This window comes from Miniopterus natalensis, chromosome 11 (genome assembly GCF_054644295.1).
Source record: "Miniopterus natalensis isolate mMinNat1 chromosome 11, mMinNat1.hap1, whole genome shotgun sequence".
Classification (NCBI taxonomy): domain Eukaryota; kingdom Metazoa; phylum Chordata; class Mammalia; order Chiroptera; family Miniopteridae; genus Miniopterus; species Miniopterus natalensis.
Genome location: NC_142091.1, coordinates 28,983,197 through 29,009,307, shown reverse-complemented (window position 1 = coordinate 29,009,307; position 26,111 = coordinate 28,983,197). Strand labels below are relative to the sequence as shown.

General features: G+C 40.9%; 1 protein-coding gene across 1 annotated transcript in view; it reads right to left on the bottom strand.

The window, feature by feature from the left end:
* Positions 1-11,858: 11,858 nt before the first annotated feature.
* RAB38 (RAB38, member RAS oncogene family) overlaps positions 11,859-26,111 on the bottom strand; it is a 45,141-nt gene continuing 30,888 nt past the window's right edge. The window contains exon 3 of the mRNA XM_016206707.2: positions 11,859-12,726. Coding sequence (XP_016062193.2) covers positions 12,574-12,726 — 153 coding nt within the window. The 3' untranslated portion in view covers positions 11,859-12,573. The remainder of the gene's footprint in view (positions 12,727-26,111) is intronic.

Sequence of the window (26,111 nt, the reverse complement as noted above, 5' to 3'; positions counted from 1 at the left end):
GTCAAAATCAGGAGCTAGAATAGGACTTTCAAGAATTGCTGTTTGAGCAACTGGATATCCACATGCAAAAGAATGAAGTTGGACCCCTTTCTCACATCAGAGTAAAAAATTAACTCCAAAGGGATCATAAGCATAAAAGCTGAAAGTTTTAAAACTCTTCGAGGGAAAAAAATACATCTTCAGAACCTTGGACTAGACAATGCTTTCTTAGATATAACACTAAGCACATAAGACACAACAGAAACAATAGATAAATCAGATGTCATCAAAACAAAAGTTTTTATGCTTCAAAAAATGCCATAAAGAAAGGGAACAAACATATAATGGGAGAAAAGATTTACAAAACATATACCTGACAAGTGATCTCTATACAGAATTATATAAAGAAATCTTTTACAACTCAATAATACAAAGACAAGGGACAAAATTTACAATGAGCAAATGATCTGAATAGATATGTTTTCAAGGAAGATGTACAAATGGCCAATAAACACATCAAAAGATACTCAACACCCTTAGAAATCAGTTACATGTAAATCAAAACCACAATGAGTTAACACTTTACATCCACTAGGATAGCTATTGTCAAAAAGAGAGACAATAACAAGTCTTGGTGAGCATGTGGAGAAATTGGAAGCCTCATACATTGCTGGTGGGATGCAGTCATGCTGAAAAAGTACTCGGCAGATCTCTTATAGTAACTGCATAGAGTTACCGTAAGAGCCAGAAATTCCACTCCTAGCTATATATCTAACAGAACTGAAAACATATGTCCACAAAGACATGTACATGAATGCTAAGTGAAAGAAGCCAGTCACAAAAGACTGCATATTGTATGATTCAATTTATATATAATGTCCAGAATAGACAAATCCACAGAAGAAAGTATAGATTATTGATTGCCAGGGGTTGGGGGTAGGTGGCAATCGAGAGTGACTGCTAATGGTTACCGGGTTTCTTTCAGGGGTCATGACAACGCTCTAACACTGATTGTAGTCATTCATCAGGCAAGTCTGTAAGTATAGTGAAAAACATTTATTTATGCTTCTTAAAAATATCTGTGGCAACTTTAACTCTCGCGGCTATTCCTGTTGTTGATTATGGCGCTTCCCAACTCTTGCTTGGATTATGGCAACAGCGTCCAAACTTGTTCCACCTTCATTGCAGCTTTCAGCCCACCTTTCCCACTACAGCCAGAAGCAGCTGTCTAAAGTCTACAGCTGACGGTCCCGTTTAAAATCAATGGCGACTCCAGCTGCTTACAACACACGACGTCCTCACCATGGTCTTAACCTGCGGTTCAGCCCCAGCCTGGCAGCTCCTACACTCCAGCAGTCTCCCCGCCATCCACAGGGGATGCATTCCAAGACCCCCACGGGAAGCCTAGAAGTGCAGATACTACCAAACCGTATACTTACTGTGATTTTCCCCACACATACACAACTATGATAAAATTCAATTTATAAATCAGGCGCAGTAAGAGATTAACAGCAATACCTCATAATAATAAGAGAACAATTATAACAATATGCTGTAATAAAAGTTATGTGAATGTGGTCTGTCTCTCTCTCTCTCAAAATATCCTGCTGTACTGCACTCGGCCTTCTTGGGACCGTGCCGGCTGATGCAATGTCTCCCTGAAGGATGGGCCAGGGGACGGCTGCAGGCCCGGCGGCCTTCTGACAGTCTGGGCCATGGCGCTGTCATATCTCTTACCCACAAAGCCAACGCCTTTTCCATCTCAATTCAGCTTTCTCACGCACTGTGCCCCTAACTTGTGCAGCTGGAGGTGCGACAGTAAAGCCAGCGCGGATCTCTTTTTCCGTCTTCACAACTTCGCAGGTAGATTTGTCCTTACCGTAGGTTTTAGCAGCCTCAGCATTGCCCCCCACCCCCACCCCCGCCCCCGCCTTTTCCCTTCCTGAAAGCGCCTTACCGCTGCTCCTTGGCACATCCGAATTGCCCGCCTCCCTGGTCGCGCGCACCGGGGCCGTTACGAAGAAAATAAACGTCACTTAAACACCGGCAGCTGTCCCTCGGACAACCGGAGAATCATGAAGGCCTCGGAGCGACCCAGAGGTGGGGAGCGTCCGACGTGCACACAGCGTGTGCGGAGCGTGCGCGGAGCGTGCGGACGCTGGGCCGCAGGAGGAGTCACGTGGGGAGGGCGCGGAGCAGGTGTCGCGAGATTTCGCCACCCTCCGTGGAGCGGACAGAAACCGAAACCACGGGGGATTCGCTTCCCGAGATTTCTGTTTAATATTTTCTGCCCGCAGTTGACAGAAGGGGCGGCCGCGAGGAGCGGGGACTGCTGTCCTCACCCAGGGAGCCCGCCGCCTCACGTCACTTCATCTTCCCACCTTCTCTGTCTCTGCCACATGCGCCTCCCTCTCCGTCCATCTTGAAGGATACGCTTGGCCTTCCCAGGCCGCCTGCTGCCGGACCTGGGAGGCTCCCCCAGCTGCGGAATAAACGGGCCACTCGTGTGTTCTGCGCCCGTGGCTCGCCGGTCACGTAAGACAGGGCTCTCGGGATCTGTTTTCTGTCTCGTCCGCTGGCCAGAAGCCCTGTGGAAGTCGAGAGCCTGCTGTTTTCTGCACGTTGGCATCTCCGCGGCCGACACCCTGGAAGACTAAAGACTGAGTGACCGAGGGAATAAATGAAGCCAGCTTTAGGGCTTTTTGCAATATACCAACATTCTCTCCCTTCCCAGGATAGACAGAGCTGGAATATTACCCAGCCATGAAAACGAGAAAATCCGACCACTTGCGACACCACGGATAGACCTGGGAGGTATTATGCTAAGTTAGAGAAAGACAAATACTGTATGACTTCACTTATATATGGAAGCTAAAAAAAAAAAAAAAAAAGCAAAAACAAACAACCCCCACCAAACTCAGATAAAAGGAGATCTGATTTGTGGTTGCCAGAATTATAGGGGGCAGAGGGCTGTGGATTAAAGAAACGTGGTCAAAAGGCACAAACTTCCAGCTATAAGATAAATCTCCTGTTATTAGAATTCTAGTTTATACAAAGTTAAGGTGTAAACAACTTCAATATACATCTTATTGCCATAAATTTAAAACTACTAAGGTAATTCCATTGGTAGTCAAATAGTAATGAGCCTTTTGGTGGAACAGATGCACTATCACACTAACCATAAAACACAAAGGCTTAACTTACTCATTTTAGGAATATTATGCGCAATCAGGTTTTGCAAGAGCCTGCAGGTGTCATCTTTCAAGTAGACAAAATAATTCTTAGGAAACCCCGTTTTCCCTTAAACTTATTCCGCATTTACTGCTATAGCACACCTTCCCAACACAGAAAGCAAATGGATCTTTCCCAAGGGTACTGCAGAGGAGGGAGAGAGAAGAGACTGAAGTCTGAATTGAACCTGCTCTCCAGTTGAAAGGGACACTGCTGTAATCTAGCGTCTTGTTTTTGGTGTCTGCAAAGCTTTCTTGTCTCATATGTTTACTTCTGATTTACCTCCACACTCTCACACATTGGAAGACCTCTGCAGGAGATCTGCAATTTTTATGAGTATATGTAGAAGAGATGATCATAAATTTCTGTGCTCTTTGGATATTACCAGACATCCCTGATGAGAGTATAAATTGGTACAAACTTTCTGAGAGTAGTTTTCAGATTGCTTTAAAAATTTTGCATAATGTTTGATTCAATAACTTCACTACTGGGAATTTATTCTAAAGAATTAATCATGGATGTGCATAAAAATTTATCTCTGTAGCACTAGTGAAAGGCAAACTATTAGCAGTAACACAAATGTCTAGCATTAATAACTCAGTTATAAAAAACACATGGTATATAGCAATACAACAAAATTTCTGTTCACCCTTCAATTTATGCTATATAAAAAGATTTAATGAATTAGAAAGGTATTCATTATTAATTATTAAGAGAAAAAATTAGGTTTCTGGATACCATGTTCAGAATAATTCCATTTAGAGAAAAAAGCTGGTTACTTTGTATAATGGAATCATGCATGAATTTTATATTAATTTTAATATTTTCTTATAAGAGGAAATAACTATAAAGACATTGCTGCTCTTTCATAACACAAAAAATACTGTTTTGACTCCCATTGACACCGGCTTGCTAATATTTTCAACAGCTGGTTATCAGCTGACCAGCAAAGAAATTTAATAACATACATAATTATTTAAATTATATGGTTTACATTCATGTTTATAATTATATTATGGTATTCATATACTATTTATATAGTCATTTGCTCATATACAAATAATTGGACACTCTGCATTATAGTTCCCATGACTTCAGGCATAGAAGATAAAATGAACCTGGGGATCATGGATAGCCAACATCTGTTCCTACTATGTGGCAGGCATGTTTTTCTACAAGTAGAGCACTCAGAACTGTGCCTGGCAAAGAGTAAATGCTTGATAAACACCTGATATTGCTACTCCTATTTATTTTTGGGATATTGACTGTTTAGTTATTAGTATAAAGCACCTGTTCTTCCATCAGCCATATCTTCACATATTTCCCTACTAGTAGGATATTTGAAGTAAAGCCTCCAGTACCAATGAAAATCTCCCACTGAGGTGGGAGCTTTTATTGTAAATAAACATCATGGTCAAGAACCTAGACCTTGAGGACCATGTACATAGATATACTGGGTGAGAGTCTAACTGCACTGTTAATGACTGTGTGGACATACTTGTCAGGAGAGTTTGCGTTACAAGTGGCAGAAAATCAACTCAATAGACCCTGAACAGCTGAACAAAGAGCCCAAAGAGGAAATTATTGCTTGATGCAATTGGGAAGTTAAAGGTCAAGTCAGAACTCACACACAGCCACACTAAGGGACTCAGATGGGGCTTTTATTTCTCCTTACCCTCCTTCCTCTCACTGTTTGACTTGTCATCTCTGAGTATTGGTATACTCTCACATGTCACATGGGGTGAGAAAATGATGGCCATTTCCTATGACCCCCTTTCCTAAAGCATTGGTCGGGCAGGGAAAGGCAAAGGAGAACACTTTGAATGGTCCAGTTGGCTCACAAGCACAACCCTATATGTGTCACTTGAGGAGGAGGAGGAGCGGGGTCCTTTGATGAGCCCACTGTGGCCAGACGGGCAGGTACACTGTTCAGAGGCCCAGAGAGTCACGTGATACATTTGGACATGTTTTCTATCATCCTGCTTGCTTCTCCACAAATGTGAAATCACCCTCTCAACAGGGTGGTAGCGATGATGAAAGGACATTATGTTTGGAAAAGACGTGATAGAGGACCTACGCAAAAAAATATCTATTAACATTAATTTCAATAAAATAGAAATGAATGTTATGTAGCAGAAACAGAAACAACCTTCTTTTCTTGATCCATAATGGTATGTTTTGCCTGTCTTGTTAACCCACTCTGTTTCCCCAAGAGGATAGCAAACTTAAAGAGCAGGGACCCATGACTTTTATGCTTTGTGTTTCCATGACAACAGCTATCACAGAGAAAGGAAAGTAACATATATTAAGCGCTATGCATTTTAGTAGAAACCTTGACATGTGATCTATTTCATGCACCAAACACAGCAACTCGCTCAGAGCAGTCACTTGATAACTGTTTGATTGAGAAGTTCAATGAATACAAACTGATGTTACACATTTGGCATACGATAACTTCTTAAAAGTTCAAGACAAAACAGAAAACATTGATTTGTATTACAAGTAATAGCAACTCTTTGATATTTCACATTTGGAACAAAAACACATCCATAAGGTCTCCTTAAGCTCTTTTGAAAGAAAATTTTGTTCTAATAGAAAGTATAATCTGGGCCAGTTGGGAGTTTGAATTTTAGAGTCTGATGCTTACTATTAGAGTTTCAATGAGTACATTGCACTTAGGAATATACTAAGGCCTCTGCCTGGGTATTAATACAAATAATATTAATACTAATTCTGAAAATCAATCAAATTGAACAAAATAAGTTGGTTTGTTGAAATGGAAAATCCCATACTTATCACTGCAGTGAAACAATATGTACACAATTCCCAGAGGCACTTGCCCTCATCTTTGAGAGTTATAGGCTTAGTCCATCAGTGCTTCTTTTCTCTTCCAATATTACAGGGCTTTCTCAGGCTCTTTTTCTCTTCCAATATTGGGGAATTTTATGGTGCTTGGAGAACCCATAAATCCCAGGACATTTTCATACAGAAACAGCACAGATGGAGCCGAATTTAAGTACATGCATTATGCTAGTTCCAATATCTGAGAGCAAGTCATGAATTCAGAAGTGATGACTAACAAGGCAGATGACAGCAGTGGTAAAAAGTACCTCCTAAGACTCCTTCCTATGGAATAATACCAGCATGATACTCCACAGCGGGGCTAAAATAATGCTCTGGGGGAAACAAACTCATACTGATTTCTCCTGTGGCTCCACTATTTTCTTGTCACAGTTTTATTATTACTTATTTGCATACCACACATTTCACCCACTTAAAATACACCCTTCAATGGGTTTTAGTACATTCAGTGTCGTGCAAGCATCACTACAATCAATTTTAGAACATTCTCATCACCCCTCAAAAGAAACTCATACCCTTTAGCAGTCTCCCCCAATTCCCTCAACCCTAGGTAACCACTCATTTTTCTGTCTGTATAGATTTGTCCTTTGACACCTCCAAAAATATCTAGCATTTTAATCTGAGAGTGTTGTTTGCAATACTTCAATTTAATAAGTAAGCAGACTATTCTATCTGCTTAGTTAATAAAAACATTCCTTACTGACTTGCTATGTTTTAGGCACTATGCTGTGTTTTGTGGTATTCATGACACCACCACCTTTCTCAGTAGTTAAGAGAAATGCTTAGCAGTGTATGGCATATGGTAAATTCAACTATCATTTTCTGAGCATTGTGCTCTGCATTCAGAATATTGCCCCCTCCAGACATCTAAGAGGAGACAGTTTAGCACAATGGTTAGATGGTTAGGAGCACAGAGATGAGAATTAGGCTGCCTGGGTCTAAATCCTTTGCCCGTTGTATGTGTGAGCTTTGGTAAGTTGCTCAGTATCTTGCTTCAGTAAGTTGCTTCAATTTTTTCATATATAAAATGAGATAAGTACTTTCACGTAGGGCTCTGGGAATTAAATGACATAATAAAGGTAAAGTTACATATCAGTGACAATCACATAGTATGTGTTCTGTAAATTACAGTTGGTACATCACTAGACTGCAGAATGTGAGTGTTTGGTGATGGAGTCAATCAAAAGCTGTGCATATATCTTTGTGAATAAATATTCTCAAAATTTTTCCAATGCTCATTGAAGCATTATTCCCAGTGGCCAAGACATGGAAACAACCAAAATGTCCTTTGATAGATGACTGGATAAAGAAGATGTGGTACATGTATACAATGGCATACTACTCAGCCATAAGAAAATATGAAATACTGCCATTTGTGACAACATGGATGGACCTTGAGAATATCATACTAAGTAAAATAAATCAGGCAGAAAACACTAAGGACCATATGATCTCACTCACATGTGGGATATAAAACTGAAAGTAACAAACAAACAAGAAAAACAAATAAGCAAAAACACATAGATACTGACAAGAGTATGGTGATTATCAGGGGGAAGGGGCTGGGGGGTAGTAAAGGGTAAAGGGAGCCAAATATATGGTGATGGAAGATAATTTGACTTTGGGTGGTGGGCACACAATGCAATATACAGAGCACGTATCATAGAAATGTACACTTGAAACCTATATGATCTCATTGTCCCTCCAATAAATTTGTTTTAAATTTTAAATAATTTTTTTAAAAGAGCTGTGCAAGTATGGAAAGCAATTTGAATAACCTACAGAGATTGACAGACTACAAGGCTGTGCTGTTGTGCTGATCCTTGAAGATTAAATAGAATTCCCAAGCCAAAAAAAAAGAAATACTGCAAAGAGCAGCTGAACAAAACAGCAGCATAGTGTGGATAGATCAGTGTTGGGGTGATAGGAAAAGAACAGCAGGAACATACATTCTATTTCCTTAAACGACATTGGCACTGCAGTCCCTGCATTTAGAAACCAATCGTTTTCAGAAGAATGTCTTGGTTTGGACATTTGACTTCTCTTTTGATACTTGGTGAACTGTTCACGTTTGAGTTTCCTTCCTGATCGTCACACCTTAAGACCTGAGAAAACGACTTGGTCATTTGTATCCCTGCGAGAGTGCCTAGACCAGTGTAAGGAACACAGCAATTGTTCAACAGATATTTGGTGAGGGAGTAAAGGGATCAGTGAGTCAAGGAATATTCATTTTGAAGACTATAAATAACAATTTTCTGTAGTGGAAGAGGGTTAGAAGACACTTAGTTCTGATCTTACAATACATACCTCAGAGCCACATTTCAGTGGCTATTTCGAAAAAAATACATTAGAGATTCCATTGCAGTGCCAGTTTTGTTCAGATGCACTGATGTTTTAAGTACTACTTAGCAGCTGAAGCTTTCTCAAAAAGGAAGATCTCTTAATTGGGAGGTGATCCTTGGAAGCACTGGTGGAGTAGAGAAGTGAGACAGGGAAGAGACGGAAACCAAGAAGGCTGTGCTAATGAGCAGCCTACCGCCGTGGGAACCTTTGCCTGTCTCGCAGGGCCCTCTGACAGACTACAGAGCAAGCCTCAGGTTTATCCCGCCTGACGGGTGAGGGAGCTGGGCTGTTATTTACCAATTTATGTCAGTTTTAGATGAGACTGCTCTCGGAGGTGTTAATTTTATAGCACTCTGACCTGTTCAGCATGCAAGACAAATACACTTCATGCATCCAGAGAAAGCGTTTAGCCATATGCTGAGGATATAGAGACATTTCCTCTGCTATTGTCTAGTCCACACCTTGGCCTAGTTCATTCTGTGCTTTCACTGACATTTTATTAAGGAAGTCGGGGAGGGAGAGAGAGACAGCAAGAGAGAGTGAGACAGAAGGGGGTTTGGTGGGACAAGCTACAGTCTCCACTGTTGTACTTTATCTTGAGACCATAATTGACATTCATTATTTCCACCCTTTACCACTTCTATTCCCTTGACCAACCTGCTTCTAGTCTAGGTTCATCGCATGGTGCAATATTGCCAATATTGCGGTCTTTTATCCCTGAGAGTATGAGTCTCAGGTTACCTGTCCTTGTAACCCAGTTACTTATCCTCACGGACTTTGTTGCTGCGATTGCCCTTTTGGTTCTTACCAGGAATGGAGTATCAAGAGGCACCCCAGTGAGTCCCATGATTTCCAGACATACTCCTCCCGGCTCCATTATCTGCCAGTCACCCTGCGTCCTCTTGGTAATCAGGAAGAACTACCCTTGCCTGCAGAGTAACTGTCCTCTCTAACTGCTGGTCTGTGGACGTGAGGAGCCAAAAATAATTAGGCAGTAGCTGAAGCTGTAGATTTACTGGAATCCTTACTGTGTCCCTGGTAGAACTTTCTCAGCTTCTAACTCTGTAGATCCTGAAATTGTAAAAAGGAGAGGCTCACTTTCTTAAATGGATTATTAAAAGTGATAGTGGGGGCTTCACTCCTACTGCCACCTTTTGAAGCTACCTATCCAGGACACAAAATAAATACACTAAGAGCATTTAATAGTAATACTGCATCTTAAGCATTACCCATGTAGCATGTCATTCCAAGTGAAAAACAGCAACATATTTACAATGTCAAACCTGGTCTACAGAATACAGTCACCACTGAGCTTCTCATTGATGTTTGTGTTCCTCTTTCTTTTGGGGACGTTCCTGATTGCTTCAGTGAAGGGAGTGCCTTTTGGGCTCTCCTGGGGAACATAATTAGCTGGTAGTTTCTCTGGCATCACGAATAAATACATTATAACATGCCCACATCTGAGACCTTGGAGCACTTCTCCAATACTTTGTAGTAGTTTGGCATCTCTACGTTATTTATTTTAAGCCAACATTGTTTCCAGCTTTAAAAAGCTATTCCAGTAGCACACTGGGATCAGCTCCAAGTGTCCTTGCCAGAATGTTAAAAAATTAACTCATGAAAGAGCATTTTCATAGAAAAAGATTACCTATTATTTGGTCTTACGTTCTGTTCTCCCTGATCCAGCATCCCAAGATCAATTTCTTAGAATGTTCTCAGGAGTCCTACTAGTACTTCCTAGCCAGGTTCTATAGCTCATTTGATTAATAATCCATTTCATCCTACAACATAACTTTCTGCTCAGGTTATGCTGAGAATTGACTCTAGTTATCTGTCCAGAAGCAATGAAGGAAGATGAGAGCAGAACTTAAGAAAGTAAAGCACCACCTTATAAAACATCCTACTGAGGTGGAGCTCTTATAAGTCCATTGGCTGTCCTCCCACTGGAAAGCGTAAGGGCCTCTTTTTCTGGGCCAGAGTTTCCGAAGAATCCCTGGGTTCGAGACTCTTAAGAGCATCTACCTAAATATCTCCTCCTACATTTCAGTGTCTGACTCCTTCCCGTAAAAGATCCTGATAGTGGAGGAAACTTGCTAGTTTTGTGAATCCAGCCTCCTTTACAACTCTTCTCCTAAAATCAAATCTTAGGCCAAATTTTCAGTATGGTCTGTCCTGTAACTAAAGGAAAGGAGGATTATTTTGACTGTTGGTTGGAGGTCTTCAAGCTTTCACCTCAAATCCTGAATTGAATATTGGCTGACCGAATCTAAAATATTTTTTTCCTACAGAATTTCTATGGAGATTAACTCCATAATCCTGTATCTTTCAAACACAAGAGCAATAGAATTTCTCTCCATCTATATTTTATCCCTGAGAGGAGTCTTGGTAATTATGAGGTTACATCTTGCCAGGGATTAGCCCCACCACATTATGCACCAGCAAGGAGGCCTTGCTACCACCTGGGTAGTGAATGATTCATTTCAAGAAGCTGGTATTGAGGAGCTGCTTCCTAACCCATCTCTGTCCCAACTAACTTAGGCTGGGCTTCCCCCATAAGACCATGAAATGAGGATTTGAGAGAAAGGAGTTTATTTGGGAAGTGAACCCAGGAAGCACCAGTAGAGGAGTGGGAAAGTAATGATAGAAGGAATGGAAGCTAATAAAGGATGAGTCAGTTGGAAGGTTCCCCTGGGGGAACCAGGGATTTAATACCATTGGGAAGTTCTGAGACATTGCATAGCATGTATCTCAGGATTATCCTTCCTGAGGGGCAAAAAAAACAGGGTATTTATCCCACAATTCCTTGGTTGAGGCCTACTCCTGTAGACATGAACTCCCTGGCACTTCTGGTCTGCCTGCTTCAGGGGTCAAGTGCTTCAGAGATCAGGAATGCCCTCAGGGAAAGGGTAACCAACACTTATAACAAGAAGCTGTGTGGCTGGTGCTTATGGAAACAGTGAGTGCCAAAATAATACGGGTAGAACACACCAAAACATCTGTTACAAAAGATAAAGCTCCTATGAGTACATGACGAACATCAGTGGAAAACAATGCCCTTAAAAAGTAGCAACATACCAGCACCACAGGCCTTGTGTAAAGCAAGGTATCACCATGCATATTTTAGCTGGGTTTTTTCCTTTTTTATGTTGATTGGTCTGGCACCTTTCTTGATCAGAATATATGAGGATATATTTCTCTGCTTAACCAAAGAAATTTGTATACACTACTTACTTTCTTGGCCTAAATGTCGATATGAACAGTAGATACAGATGGAATAGACTCATCTCAGTTTTAATTGTGCCCAGGAGTTCCATTAAATGCACACTTCCAATCTCCTCTTTGAAACAGAATTTTAGAAATGAGTCTGAGAACCATGGATACACAGTCAAAAAAAGCTCACAATACTAAGAAAAGTGAAGCACTTTCAGAAATAAGGAAACAGCATCTGTTAATGTTTTATTTTTCACTTGTGAAAATATATACAATATATATTACATGTACAGAGTCCCATAGCATGAGTCAGAGGAAGCTAACAAAAAGGCACAAACAGGGCAGATCTTTTTCATACATTTTTCAGTGCAACCAACATTCAGGGCATGGCAAGTAACAACAAAAGCAACGAAAGCACAGGAAGCCTGTATGCATGACTCCGATGAGCTAAATCAGAGAAAACCCTTAGGTTTGTTGAGAATGCAGGTCATCTCTGGAGGAAAGACCATTTCAGCTTAAGAGGCCAGTTAGGGCAGCAGCGAATGTATTGAAATCTGGGCAAAAATATCAGAGGTAAAGCGAAAGCCAATGCTTAACCTGCCAGCCAGTCTGCTCTTCTCTCCTTTCTCTTTAAAACCTGAGACCTTGACTAATTCAAAGAAGCAAATAGCTCAGCCCACTCTGGTCCTGCAGAATTGTGGTCAGCTACAAGACAGGATTTTTTAACACACTAAATATTTTAACTGCTTGTAAACACAGTGCTGATGCTGGGAAAAAAAAACATTAAAAGAACATTTGCTATTTCTCTCATATAGGAAAGATACAGGCATAGATCTTTGGCTTGCCACGTGTGTGTCCCTATCATGACATTTTCCCAAATGGTAAAAATTGAGGCACAATCTATGAGATGATGGGGTTATTTCCACCATATGCCAGCAAAGAAGCCCACTAAGATTTGGCACAGCTGGAGCAGCTGACAACCCTGGGCGATGTGAGGTGGGGCTTCACGATGTCTGGCTCAATGGACTCCATCAGGTCACACTCATTTGCAAGAATGTGTTTCACCAGGCATCTGGAGGCTTCATCGATGTTTATATTTTCCTAAAGGGAAAAACAAAACAGAACAGCGTTTATTATTCAATATTATAAATAATACTGGAGGAGAGAACTTCATGTGACGGAAGGGCTGTATTTTCAGCAATTCAGTCAAACATCCCTTCCTATATCTTATCTATGAATCCTCTTTCTGTTCCCCTCACTTTCATTTATTCTTGCAAAGCACTTTACTTTTTAGACCTTCATGAAGGTACAAATATTTATTTTGTTTTGTCACATACGAGAAATAGTGTTTCGTAGACTCACTTACTAAGTTGAATGTAAGTTAGAGGGCAATTTTCTCATTTTTCTCATACTCTTACACTATAACATAATATTGCAAAATACTTACTTCCAGGGTACCAAACCCAAAACCGTGATCTTCAGTACAGTCAAATTGGACTGTTTTTATCACAATTTGTAGAAACCTCTCTGATGTGTTTCCTCTTACTCAATGTCAAGAGATAAGGGGCTTCCTTGTCAAGTTGCTTTACTATAAAACTTTGCTGTCTAATCCAAACTGTAACTACTTAGCCCTAATTTGTGTCAAAGTTGCTGATATATTTTGAGATCACTGCATGAAGTCATATTACATGGAAAATGTAAGAGGCAGTGATGGTTTGCAAATGGAATTTATGGCTGATGCCGAATGGCACTGCATGTAATATTCATTAGCATGTTCCCCATTCTTCAAGCTCAGCCCTGAGTTCACCTGCTATGAAAGCTTAGGGTGACTTTTCAAGTTGCAGACAACAGCCTGGTTATTTTCTCCCACTTACAGAGCCTTAATAAAAGTGCTTCTGGGGGTTTCTAAATCTAAAACAAGGTATAGTTTTTGTGATGTTGTTCTTATTGGTTTTTTATGAGACCAGAATTCATATCTCTGAGTCTCTTCTTTCTTCCTCTATACAATCATCTGGATGATAAGACTTACCTAATAAAAATTGCTTCCGCTTACCGGATGTAGTGATCATTGGTGCTTTCACAGTGTGAATGTGCTAGGCATTTTATATACATAATCACTTTTTAAAAAATATTTTTAAATTTTTTTTTTTTTTCAGAGAGAGAAGAAGGGAAAGGGAGAGAGAGAGAAAGAAACATCGATGCGAGAGGGAAACGTCCATCGGCTGCCTCCCGAATCCACCCCTACTGGGACCGAACCTGCAACCTGGGCATGTAACCTGACCTGGAATTGAACAGGCAGCCTTGCGGTGCCTGGGACGATGCTCGCCTAACTGAGCCACAGTGGCCAGGGCTACAGAATCTTTTTTGAATCCCAAGATTTGTTTCCTGTTCTTAGTGATTCTGTTGTTATTGTTGGGGTGGAGGTGGGGAGGGGCCTGTCTGCCTTCAGCTCAAGTACCTGCCTCATGCTGAGGACGCTGGCCCATAGAGAACAGCTTACTGCCACCCTGTCCTCTGCCGTGCGGTTCCCATGCCTGCAGGTCACTGCCCATGCTTCGCATGCCTCCTGCCACTCCTCTTCCTGGTGTCATGCCCAGTGGGCACACTTGAACTACTTGCTTCCAGGCAGTCATCTGGCCAAGGCAGAGCCACGCCCAGCTCAGATCTTTCCTCTGAGTCCAACCACTTGTTTATGTGACCAACTGGAAGCCAGGACCAGGTCCTCTGATGTCTCAGATTCAAGGAAAGTGGGGATGTGAATGAAGCCTCATTTAGCCTTCCAGGCCCTGGCCTCCTGGGCCAGCACACTTCCCTAAATAAGTCTCACATTTTAGGGGTTATGGGGTGCTTGCCCAGTCATTGCTAAACCAATACTTTGGTTCCCATTTGGATATTTCTTGTGTGTTGGAGAAAGAGGCAACAAAATCCCTTCCCAAATGCCAAACATGAGATATCATCACATCGGTTTGCAGAGAATAAAAGTGATGTTTGGAGAGATTAAGAGACTTCTCAAGATGGTGCAGTGGGTGGGATGGAGGGCCAGAACCCAGACCCAGTCTTTCTGATATCAAAGGCTGGGTCTTACCCAAGCTATATTCCTTTTCAAGATTGTTTTGAAGATCGCATAATAACAAAAGTTTTTACTGCAGCATTAGGCCCAAGCAAGAGGTGCTAAATGAATCTTAGTTCCTTTCTCCTTCACACGTTAGAAGAAAAACATGTTTCTATGACAGGAAAGTCTAGTTTTAAGCATTAAAAAGGGCACTCCTTCATAAGTAAGTTAGATTTGGCAGTCGTATTTTTAAACCCCCACTCACATACTAAGATGCCAGTTAAATGGGGTTTTCTTTCATTCATAGGCAAAGTGGCAAAATCTGATAATGAGGAGAGTGAAATGTGGTGTGGACAAATCAATAAAAATCCATCATCATTATGAGAAAAACAACTAAAACCTAAGCCCAATTAGTGGCAGCCCAGCCAGATCATTTTAGTAAAAGGTAAAATGAAACTGATGGAATTATTTGTGAAGGTTAACATACTGAGTAAAGGCTAGTTTATGTCAGGACTAGGACTTGGGACCATGCCTAGTCCCATCAAAGCCAGGGAGTGGCAGTGCTTGCTGTTAGAGTGCGTATAGGAACAGTGGCAGTTCATGGTGACCGAGCCATATTCATTCATTAATATTATTTAGATTCCCACTAAGTACTAGACGTACAAAGATAAACACAATAAAATAAGTCCTGTCCTTGACTGAGCTTAAATATCAACAAGGTTTATGGAAATAGCAAGGGCACAAAAAGGTTGGAAATGGCATCTTGAGCCAGATCACTATAGAGGCCTGAATGCTAAGTTGCCCAGGTAGTCACTGAGGTTGTTTTGCAGGTGAAATGTCAATAAACACAATACAATACACATCCATTACTAGACAAAACTATACAGATGCTTAGCACTCGGTTTTATTACTTAATCTTATCAGTAAGTATTTAGTCACTACCTCTCATGTGCACCATGGTGCTGATTGGGGTGGCATACCTATTTCAGATTAGAGATTTCAAGAGGAAGCCAGAAAGAAGAGCAAACCCATTACGCACCACTATACTTACCACATACTAATTACAGAAAGGCCTGGTGGATAATGTTTAGAGCACAGGCTGAAGCCAGACTCATCTCAGCTCCCTCACTTTCTGTTTGTATAACCTTGGAAATATTCCTTTACCATTCCTTGCCTCAGTTTCCTCATCTGTAAAAAGGGAACTAAGAGATCTATTTTATATGTGATTGTAAGTTAATAATGTTAATACTGAGCACATGTGAAATGTTTAGACAAATACTTAGACAAGGGCATAGAAGGCACATTCAATAAATGTTACCTATATAGTCTTTTCCTTTAACCATATCAGAACACGATCATGTGTGTGTTCTGTGCCTTCATTTTGCAGCTGAGGGCACTGAGACTGGGAAGGGGGAAGTGGCTGACTCCAAGACACACAATAGGAGGTGGTAGGGCCAGCTGGGAGCCCAGTGAGGAGAGTAGACACTAATATTCACCATATGCTTACTACGAAAAGCAAGGTGTATAGTGTTTAGAGCCAGACCCTGTCTCAGTTCCCCCAGAAAATATTTCCCCAAATAAATATAAGAATGGCATGGGCAAGGCAGGTGTTTCCAGCATAAACAGGGTAGGAGCATGCAGTCAGGGCCTCAGACAAGGCTGGTTCCTATTGCTGGTCCTCTTACACACCACTGAAATCACAGCCAAGCGCCTAGACCAGGAGAAGGAAGAGCAATACAGAGCTAGCTTCCCACCCCCCTTTGTCCAAGGCCAGCATGGTTCCTCAAGCCCTGCCTGATAGAACAACAGATGCAGACCACTACAGGGGCAGTTACACCGCAACATAATTAGATGACTGAGCTGCTAGGCGCCCAAGCGGACACAGCCAAGCGCACAATTTGCAGGTGACTGTGAAGAAACAGAACTGCTGACGTAAGTGCGAAATACTACCTGGGAATTTTTATTTGTGTTTATTCTAGAGAGTAGTAACACCATCTCTAGGAGCATTTTTGGCTAAGAAGGAAATTCGCACATTCTATGAGTTCCAAGAGAGGTACACTTAGACTGAATCTGACTGTGATTTATTTACATATTTGGAATTTTGGAAAGACGTGCTGACTGCTTTAGGTTGATGTGTGCTGATCTTTGTGCCTCTGCTCAGAACCTCTTCATTTATATCAATAAGCATGCCTGAGCAACAGGCTTTGAAATTCCTAATAAAGCACTTCAGTAAAAACAAATGGTGGTTATTATTGAGTGTCTATGCTGGGCATATAGCAGGTGCTTTACTTATGAAATTATGTTCCCATTCAACCCTCAAAAAACCTGTTAAAGAGTTAACAGCCATATTTTAAAGGAAAGGAGACTTTAACCTTTAACATTATGCCCAGAGCAGAACAAGATATTGGCCAATCTGTCATTCCAACCAAGCCTGGCCTAACTCCACTTCCTATCCAGCTCCCATACATTACCTTACAGTGTCTCCCAGGATTAAAACAGCTATTAAAATAAATTTTATTTATAAATCAGTAGGTCTCAATACTGGGTGCATATTCAATTCACTTGGAAAGTTAAAAATAGTAAGTACCAGGGCTCTCCTCCCAGACATTGTTATAATTTATCCAGAATGGGGCCCAGTATGGTTTTTGTTTTTTTTAAAAGGTTCTCCAATTCTTAAAATGTGCATCCATGTTTGAGACATAGTTGTATAATTAGGAATATCTTTGTAGGCACACCTTTTTAGTTCAATAGTGAACTTTCTGGAGATATCATTTAATACAGTGATTTTAAGCTGCACTGATTCTGATCTTCCTGTAGATAAAGGCATATAAATCTAACTAGTTGAGGTCTTGGGAAATTGTCATTTTTTAAATTAGCTCTTTGGAACATCTGCCTGGTGGCAAATTATTTCATCTCTAACCCCTGGTGCCAGAGAGCAAAAATATTCTAGCAGGAAACCTTCACCTCTGCCTAGTTAGAACCTGGCAAAGAATTCACCGTCCCCTAATCTTTCCAAATGCATCAACTCAAACAAAACACCAAGTGTACCAGGAGGCTCTGAGGTTAGGGCACTAAATTCCTCAGCCCTGTGACATTTTAATTAGAGCAGATGGCCCCCTGGATAACAGCACCACTCTAAGAAGTCTTGCACAGAACAGGGGTTTTAAAGTCCTAACTCTAAGATTCAGCATATGTTTATTGAACACATAAGTGCCAAACGTTTTGCTAGTTTTGCTGCTCTCATTTTACAGTTGAGAAAAGAAGTGAGGTTCAGGGAGGTTTAATGACATCAAGGTCTCAGTAAGGGGCAGAATCTGGCTTCCAACTTCCATCCCAGAAGCTTCCATATTTTCTCTTTTTCTTCTCCTTGCTCACTTCTTAGAGTCTATGGTCAACAACCTGTAAGCGCTCAAGTGAAGTCTGCCTGAACCCAAAGCCCAAGGTTTTGCACATGTCACACTTTTTCCATGAAAGGAAGTGAAGAGTATGATTCATACAAACCAGGTCCTAAGGATGACCAACTCTCTGAAAGTTCCCAGACAGCATAAACTCTGCCACCACTGTTAGAAAAACACTGTTTGAGTGAAAACATAGGAACAAAAACTATGTGTAAAAATAGATGTGTTGATAAGACTAAACAAATCTATTTTTAATTACCTTTTTATATTTGGAATGTCATGATACTAGCTACCTACCAGAACTCTGGCTTCAACTCTAGAACCTAATCTCCCTCTCCCTACCAAATCCCTGATGCCAAACTCCTAAATTCCAGAGTCAGATAACAAGTCATTTTTAGCCTGAATAACCTCCCTTAGCACGTGCTATATAATTTATTTCTTCCTGATGTGGACTAACACCATCCTTTTTTTCATTCTACAAACTTTTAATAGCAAAGAAAGAGGTGATACATCAATTTGAAGTTCTTATCATGTAATATTGAAATATGTATCATGTAATTAAATGAAGTCATTTATTATTCAGCAAATAGTCACTGAGCACTTCCCACGGACCAGGCACTGTTCATCAGTCTTTACACTCCTTGCTTTAATATGTGATGGAATCAGCTCTTAGGTGACCTTATTAGTCCAGGCCTCTGCCTAGAGATAATGATGGTGATGTGCTCCCTTCTCACAATCACTGTGACACTTTATCCTAGGTCAGGTCAGGTCTTATGTAGTCCCTTCTTCGGTCACATGCCTCCATTTGTTCACCATGGCAATCACCTTATATATTCCTTCTAGACTGTCTCCTGATGACTCTAATTTAAGTGTAGCTACAGTCTTACCTCGTTCCTAATTTCAAGTCTAAAAAGACTTTGTTGGCTCACATTGCCCACTCAGGATCAGTCCAGATCACTAAACCGACGGCCAACCAATATGGTCCCAACTCAACTGTCCTGTCTCATCTCCACTGGCTCCCCTTACTTGGCTGTATTCCAACCGAACTAAACCACAGGTCACTCCCTTGAGGTACTTTGCTTAGGTTATTTTTACTCATCTCTATCGGTGGATCCCCTGACCATCCAGAGCGGGCATATCTCATCTAGTTTTCTTTTTCTTTTTTTTAAAAAAGTTTAAAGTTAAAAATACATTATTTTTCAAATACAGTTGACATTCAACATTATTTTGCATTAGTTTCAGGTGTACAACATAGTGGTTAGACAATTACATAATTTATGAAGTGATTCCCCTGACAATTCATGTAACCACTTCATTTGGAAGTGTTTAGCTACTGACATCTGATTCACAAGGATTTCATTTTATTCTGCTTTGAACTTTTAGATGTAATTCAGGTATACTTCCCAGTTTCAGAATCTTCTGGTCATCTTGAATTTTAATTATTTGTGCATTTGATTACTTAAGAGGAAAGGTGCAGTGGAAGGACTCAGAATTAGCCTAGCTCTGCTGATTGCTAGCTGTGTGACCTCAGGGAAGTCACCATAACCTCCCTCCCGACCTCAGTATCTTTACCTACAATCTGTGATAAAAATAATGTCAACTTCATAAAGTTGTTGAGGATACGCATAAAACTAGATAAGATCTGGGAAAGAACGCAGCAACAGTGTTGGCATACAATAGGCCTTGAAAAAAAATAACACTTGGGAAACACTACAACATTGCATTAATATTATTAAGCTATATATAAGTATGTTTGGCCCTGGCCAGTGGCTCAGTTGGTTGGAGCATAGTCTCGTGCACCAAAAAGGTTGCGGGTTCGATTCCCGGTCAGAGGACATGCCTAGGTTTTGGTTCGATCCCTGGTTGGGAGGCAACTGATCAATGTTTCTCTCTTACATCAATGTTTCTCTCTCTGCCTCCCTTCCTCTCTCTAAAATCAAGCATATCCTCGGTTGAAAATTAAAAAAAAAGAGAATGTTTGGAGAGAGAAACATATTTCTTTGTTAGAGTAACATATCTCAAAGTGGGCTCTGAAGTTTCATAAAATAGTATAGGATAAAAAGGCATCTTATGGTTAAATAATTTCATGAAATGTTAAGTTATAAATAATTCCAAAGTGTTTCTTTTTCACAGGATTCCTCAAAGTCTTAAATGTTCGCAGAATGGGGCTTGCATTTAAAATTATTGCATTAAATGGAGGAGAGGATTAGCATCCTGGTGGGAGCACATACGGGGAAGCAAAGCAACCTGTCAGAACTCGGGTCGGAGGGTAAAGGTCTGCAGCGATAACGTGAATCAGGAAAAGGCAGAGTCAGGTTGTCAGAGGAAGGCTAGAGGAAAGCAAGCAGCTCCCCTTTCCTCTCGTCTCATCTCCAAGCACAGGACGAGTTTCATAAACTTCTCTGATCACAGAACTCATCTCCTGCTCTGTCTTGCTGGGCTGGTGTTCCTCTTTGCAAAATTCGGCAACTACTGAGCTGGCCAGTGTGGCTCCGTTGGATGGGCATCGTCCATGCACAGAAAGGTTGGTGGTTCGATTCCTGGTCAGGGCATGTGCCTGGGTTGTGGGTTCGATCCCCAGGAGGGGGTGCGCAGGATGCACAGATGGACTGCCTGTGTATTGCTCTCACATTGACGCTTCTCTCTCTCCCTCCCTTCCTCTCTCTCTAATCAATAAAAAATCTTTTAAAAAGTTTGGCAGCTACTGATCAGGAGTAGTGGTGGTACCTATGGGAGTGTTTGTGGATGGCGGGGTGAGGTGGGGATTAGAGGTAGTTATGAAGTGATTTTGTATTACACTTGTGGATTTTTACTCTTATACCTAAGTGGTGCTCCCCACAATTTTACCTTACTCCATTTTTCTGAGCCCAGCCCAAAATGAAGTTCATGTATTTCTTCTCCTATGATTTCAACAGAGTAGAGTGAGATAATGCTAATAACAAAGTTGGAAAAATGCCCAGCTGGGCGTGGCTCAGCGGTTGAGTGTCGAGCGTCGACCTGGGATCCAGGCGATTGGGGTTCGATTCCCGGTCAGGGCACATGCCCGGGTTGCGGGCTTGATCAATGACTCTCTCATCATTGATGTTTCTATCTCTCTCCCTCTCCTTTCCTCTCTCTGACATCAATAAAGATATATTAAAAAAAGAAAGTTGGAAAAATGGGCCTGACCCGTGAGGGCAACGTCCTGACATTATGCACCCTCATGTGCCTTCTCTGACCAATGGCCTACCTCCCACCTGAGCCAGTTCGAGCGGGTAATTCACAGGTGCTTGCCTCGCAGTCCACTACACTGGCTGTTACTATGCACGATTGAAGAGGTTTTCAGGAATGTGCCTTCTCACTAGATAGTAAACTTCTTGAGAGCAGAAGTGCCACTTTTATGTACTGGGAGTGTTGCCAGCATCTTACACAGGGCCTGTCAGCACGTACGGGCTCAAGTCATGTATGAATAAACTGGCCTATGAAAGGGAAAGAGAAATGGACCAATACCACTTAAAAATCACAAAAAAATACTGTGAGCTGTTCTATGTTAAAATCTATTATACTGAAGTTTTTAAAACTCAGGACAACTTTAGACAGAGAATTAATAGATGTGGGTCCTAGCCCCGATGTAGCTACAAACCAGCTTAGTCACTATAAACAGGTCAAGTCCTCTCTCTGGCATCAGTTTCATCACTTGTGAGAGGACAGAATTTAAACTCTGCCTGTTGCCAAACGGGATTAAAGGTGACTCTTGAGACTATCTCCAGCCCTCGACTAATGTAGTTAAACCTGTGGGAGTTCTGAGAATAATGCTCCCTTAATGGGAAAGATTTCTCACATTGAGAGTAAGTATAAGACATTTATTTAGGCAATCATTTATTACTGCAAGTGCCCTCTATCAACATGATTAGCCATAACTTGTTAGTTGCAAAAATCAGAAACCCACTGAACTACCTAGGTCATCTGGAGGGTAGCTCCCAGGAGTGATGGAATGGCTGAAAGATTCAGGCCATTCCAAGAAACTTAGGAAATAAAATTAGACTCTGAAACACCATCAGGTCAGCTTCCCTTTTGCTTTTTGCCTATAAAGAGGGAGACAGCTGCCAGCAGCCTCTGAATTACATTCTCACAGCTTTGCCAACCAAGTGAAAAGGCCTCTGACCCTCAAACTGGGTTGGAGAAATCCGATGAGTCTGGCTTCAGTCACATGTTCACGCTGGAGACTAAAGCAACTCTGAGTCCAGGAGAGTGGTACCAGAGAAGGGCCCCGCTTAGGTTATCACTATGGCTTGAGAGACAGAGCACGTGGGAGAGGGTACCTTCCATTTGGACAACCTGTGGGGGGAGCTGAAAGGGTAGGAGCACAAAACTGGCCATGGAGAAATCTTTGCAAAATCAAGAAACCCTCAGTTGTATTTACTTTATTGCTTTATGGACATTCGCAATCATCTACGCTAGTGTAGATGTATGTATTTACATTTAGGCAGACATTAACAACTTATGATTTTAAAAAGAGACAGAAAAGTATTTTTCATAGAGTTGTGCATTATAAACAGATATATATCTACTGGCATCTGATGACTTTAACACATGCAGAATAAGTGGACAGTTCTGGCTCTTTTAGTCAACATGCAAAAAGAGAAAAGCAAAGTTGCAACAGAAGTGATCTGAAAAAAAGTGTTTCTTTAGAAAGGCATAAAATAATTGCTTAATAAATTTTTCTGGGGTAAAGAAAGAAATAAAAGAGGCTTCTTGGAGCTTAAGACTTAACTTCAGTTCTGATTTTCTGGTTGTTTTTACAGAAGTCTACCTAATTGAGATTCAAAAGGACAATAACTTTGCCAGATAAAGGACCCTTCTGCTTCAAACATAAACTTTAAAAATCTTAATTTTGTTCCTGCGAACCATTTAAGATGTATTGCATACTTTCTTGCATTATAAAATATTTAGAAGACAGCTTAGCTTTTCTTGCTCATCATGGGTACCTTTTACTACTTCTCTCTTCCCCCTTCTGCTGGTATCATGCATATATATCTATAGGTGTTTAAGGTAGTAAGCCAGTTCAATAGGCTGACACTTTAATAATAAGTATAGCTTAAAAGGAATAGGATGAAGTTCTTTAAAACATACACATATTCCTAATTAGAAGGAAACAGACTAAAATGTTAGTAAAATCAATTGGTGATTTGATTACAGATCATTTTAATCTTCTATTTTAGAATTCTGGTTATTTTTGAAGTTATTCCTAAGGCATATATATTGTGTTAATATTCACATCCAAAGGTGGGGAAAAAAGAAAACCAGAGTGATTAATTTTGAACCATGAATAGTTTAAGAAGTCCTAACATCTTTCTCTTACCCCCTCAAGCCCAGTCAACAGGTATATGAAATTTATATGTATATAAATATTTCATGAACTGTAAAATAGAACTATGTAAGAATGAATGAAAAATTATTGAGTTTTTTCTCACAGATGAAAATAAAATCGTTAAGATTGAGTCTGGAGAAAAAAAAGGGCAGGAAGCTCAGATACAGAAATTCTAACTATACAAGCACAAGTAATCCAGCAAAGAAGAGAGAGCAAAGAGATCTAAGAGAATGCAGCTTGACTACAGGAATATCTCAGATAAGATCAGGTTTAAAAGTAACATATCCCAAAGATAGAGGGAGAAGAGAAGTGAACTCAGAACAGATTCAACAAGGGTGGTCTGAACTCATCCAAACCAAGTATAAAGACATCCTGGGAGAAAATGCTACAGGCAGAAAATGATAGTAATGGGGTTTATTCAGAGCAGAAATATCATCATGGAGGGACAGACTAATGCTTAAAAAATATGGCGCAAGGTTAACAGTGACACAGGGAAAGCAGAGCTAACACAACAAACTAACTTCATTTGCTCTTGTAATAAAGATTTCGGGTCGAGCTATCAGGAGACTACCTTTCACACCTTATCGTTCATGTAATGCCCCTCACAGTGTCCTGTGGACAGAGTGGGTATGGGTTGGCTCCAAAGTAAAATGGGTACATTTAATTGGCTCAAATGGTGGCTGAGGACTGCTAATTATTTAATTACATTAAACAGGAAGAGTAGTTTCTAAGGAAGTGGCACAGAGCTCACACCTCAGACGGGAACTGACTTCATTTTTATCAGAAGTTTGGATTAAGTCAAAATACCTGTGGCCTCTGCTACCTCCCCTCCCTGTGGCCTCATTTTCTCATCTAGATGTGGGAGTGCCCAGGGCTCAGTCCTCGATCCTCTTACCTGCAGCTGGACTTTTCTCCTGAACTCCACAAGCACAATCACCTACCTACCTGCCATATGCTCATAGTTGCTTTCTAAATTTTAACACGACAGTAGTCCCCCGCTTACCCGTGGTTTCACTTTCCATGGTTCCAGTGACCTGCAGTTAATCATGGTCCAAAAACATGAAATGGAAACTTCCATAAATAAACATTTCATAAGTTTTCATTTGCAAGCCTTTCTGAGTAGTGTGGTGAAATCTTTCATTGGCTCACTCACATGATTCATCTCTTTGTTCAGCTTATCCAAGGTGTACACCCCACCCACCTATTAGTCACATAGTAGCTGTCTTGGTTATCAGATGACTGTCATGGTATCACAGTGTTTGTGTTCAGGTAACACTTACAATAGCCTAACACTTCACCACAACACCTATGTCATTCACCTCACTTCAGTTCCTCAGGTAGACACAGTATCATCTCACATCATCACAAGAAGAGTCAGTACAGTATAAGATATTTGAGAGAGACAGCCCACACTCGCAAAACTTTTATTACACTATATCGTTATAATTGTTCTATTTCATTATTATTGTTGTTAACCATTTACTATGCCTGATTTAAAAATTTAACTATCACAGGTATGTATTATAGGGAAAAAATACATATGTAGGGTTCAGTACTACCCCCAGTTTCAGGTATCCAATGGGGGTCTTGAAACATATCCCCTGCAGATAGGGGGGGACTACTGTATACAAAACTGAGCATTGTATGTCTCTCCATTGACCCCTTCACATCTCAGGACCCCTACCTCAGAGAACTTAACACTATTGTTCCAGTTGCTCAGGCCAAGCACTGTGGAGCCATCCCCAAATCCTACCTTCCTCTCACTATCTTTACCCAAATTGTCAGGAAATCTTCTCTGCTGTATGTTCAAAAATACACGTAGAGTTTGACTAAGATGCCACAATTCCTCTTTCTTAGTGCAATAGAGTCCTAGCGGATCTGTTTCCAACCTTCCCCCATATATTTCAGGCTCAACGTAACTGCCAGCATGATTGTTTAAATACAATTGTATCACATCGCTGATCAGACCCAATGTCTTCCTATCTCACTCAAAGCAAAACTTAAAGTTGCTACAATGCTCTAAAGACTCAACACGACCCCATTATCTACCTCCCTGACCTCATCTTTATCATTCTATTCAAGCCCAGCTCTCAGTTCCTGCTACAGGGCCTCTGCACATGCTACATACGCTCCCTGGACCATTCCCCTCCCAAGAATCGATATGGCTCAATACTGTCCCTTCCTCAAATCTTAAATTTAAAAATAAAGCACCTTCACCGTAAGACCTTCCCTGGTCAGTTGTCTAAAACTGCTCTCCTCTTTTTGAACTGCACCCCTACATCCCACCCCTATATGCCACACAAGCTCTAGACATCTTCCCTTCTTTAATTTTCTCCCTAGCACTTAGGTCATCTGACAAACTATATATTGCTTATATTTATCTTTTGATTACCTGTCTTATCCACTACAATGCAAGCTCCAAAAAGCAGGGATTTTTGTCTGTTTGTCAGCTGGTATAGTCCTGGTGCCTAAAACAGTGCCTGTCACATAGAGGTGAGGTGCTCCATGATTATTGAAGAATGAATGAATAAAACTGTAAAACAAGTAGTTAGATCATGAGATAATTCTGAACTACTATGCACATGTGATTTTCCTGTGTTTCCATGCAATGGTAGAAGATATTATAGCATGATAATTTGGGGGTTAAGTATGGGGTTTCTATTACTATGGTAACATTAGACCTCTT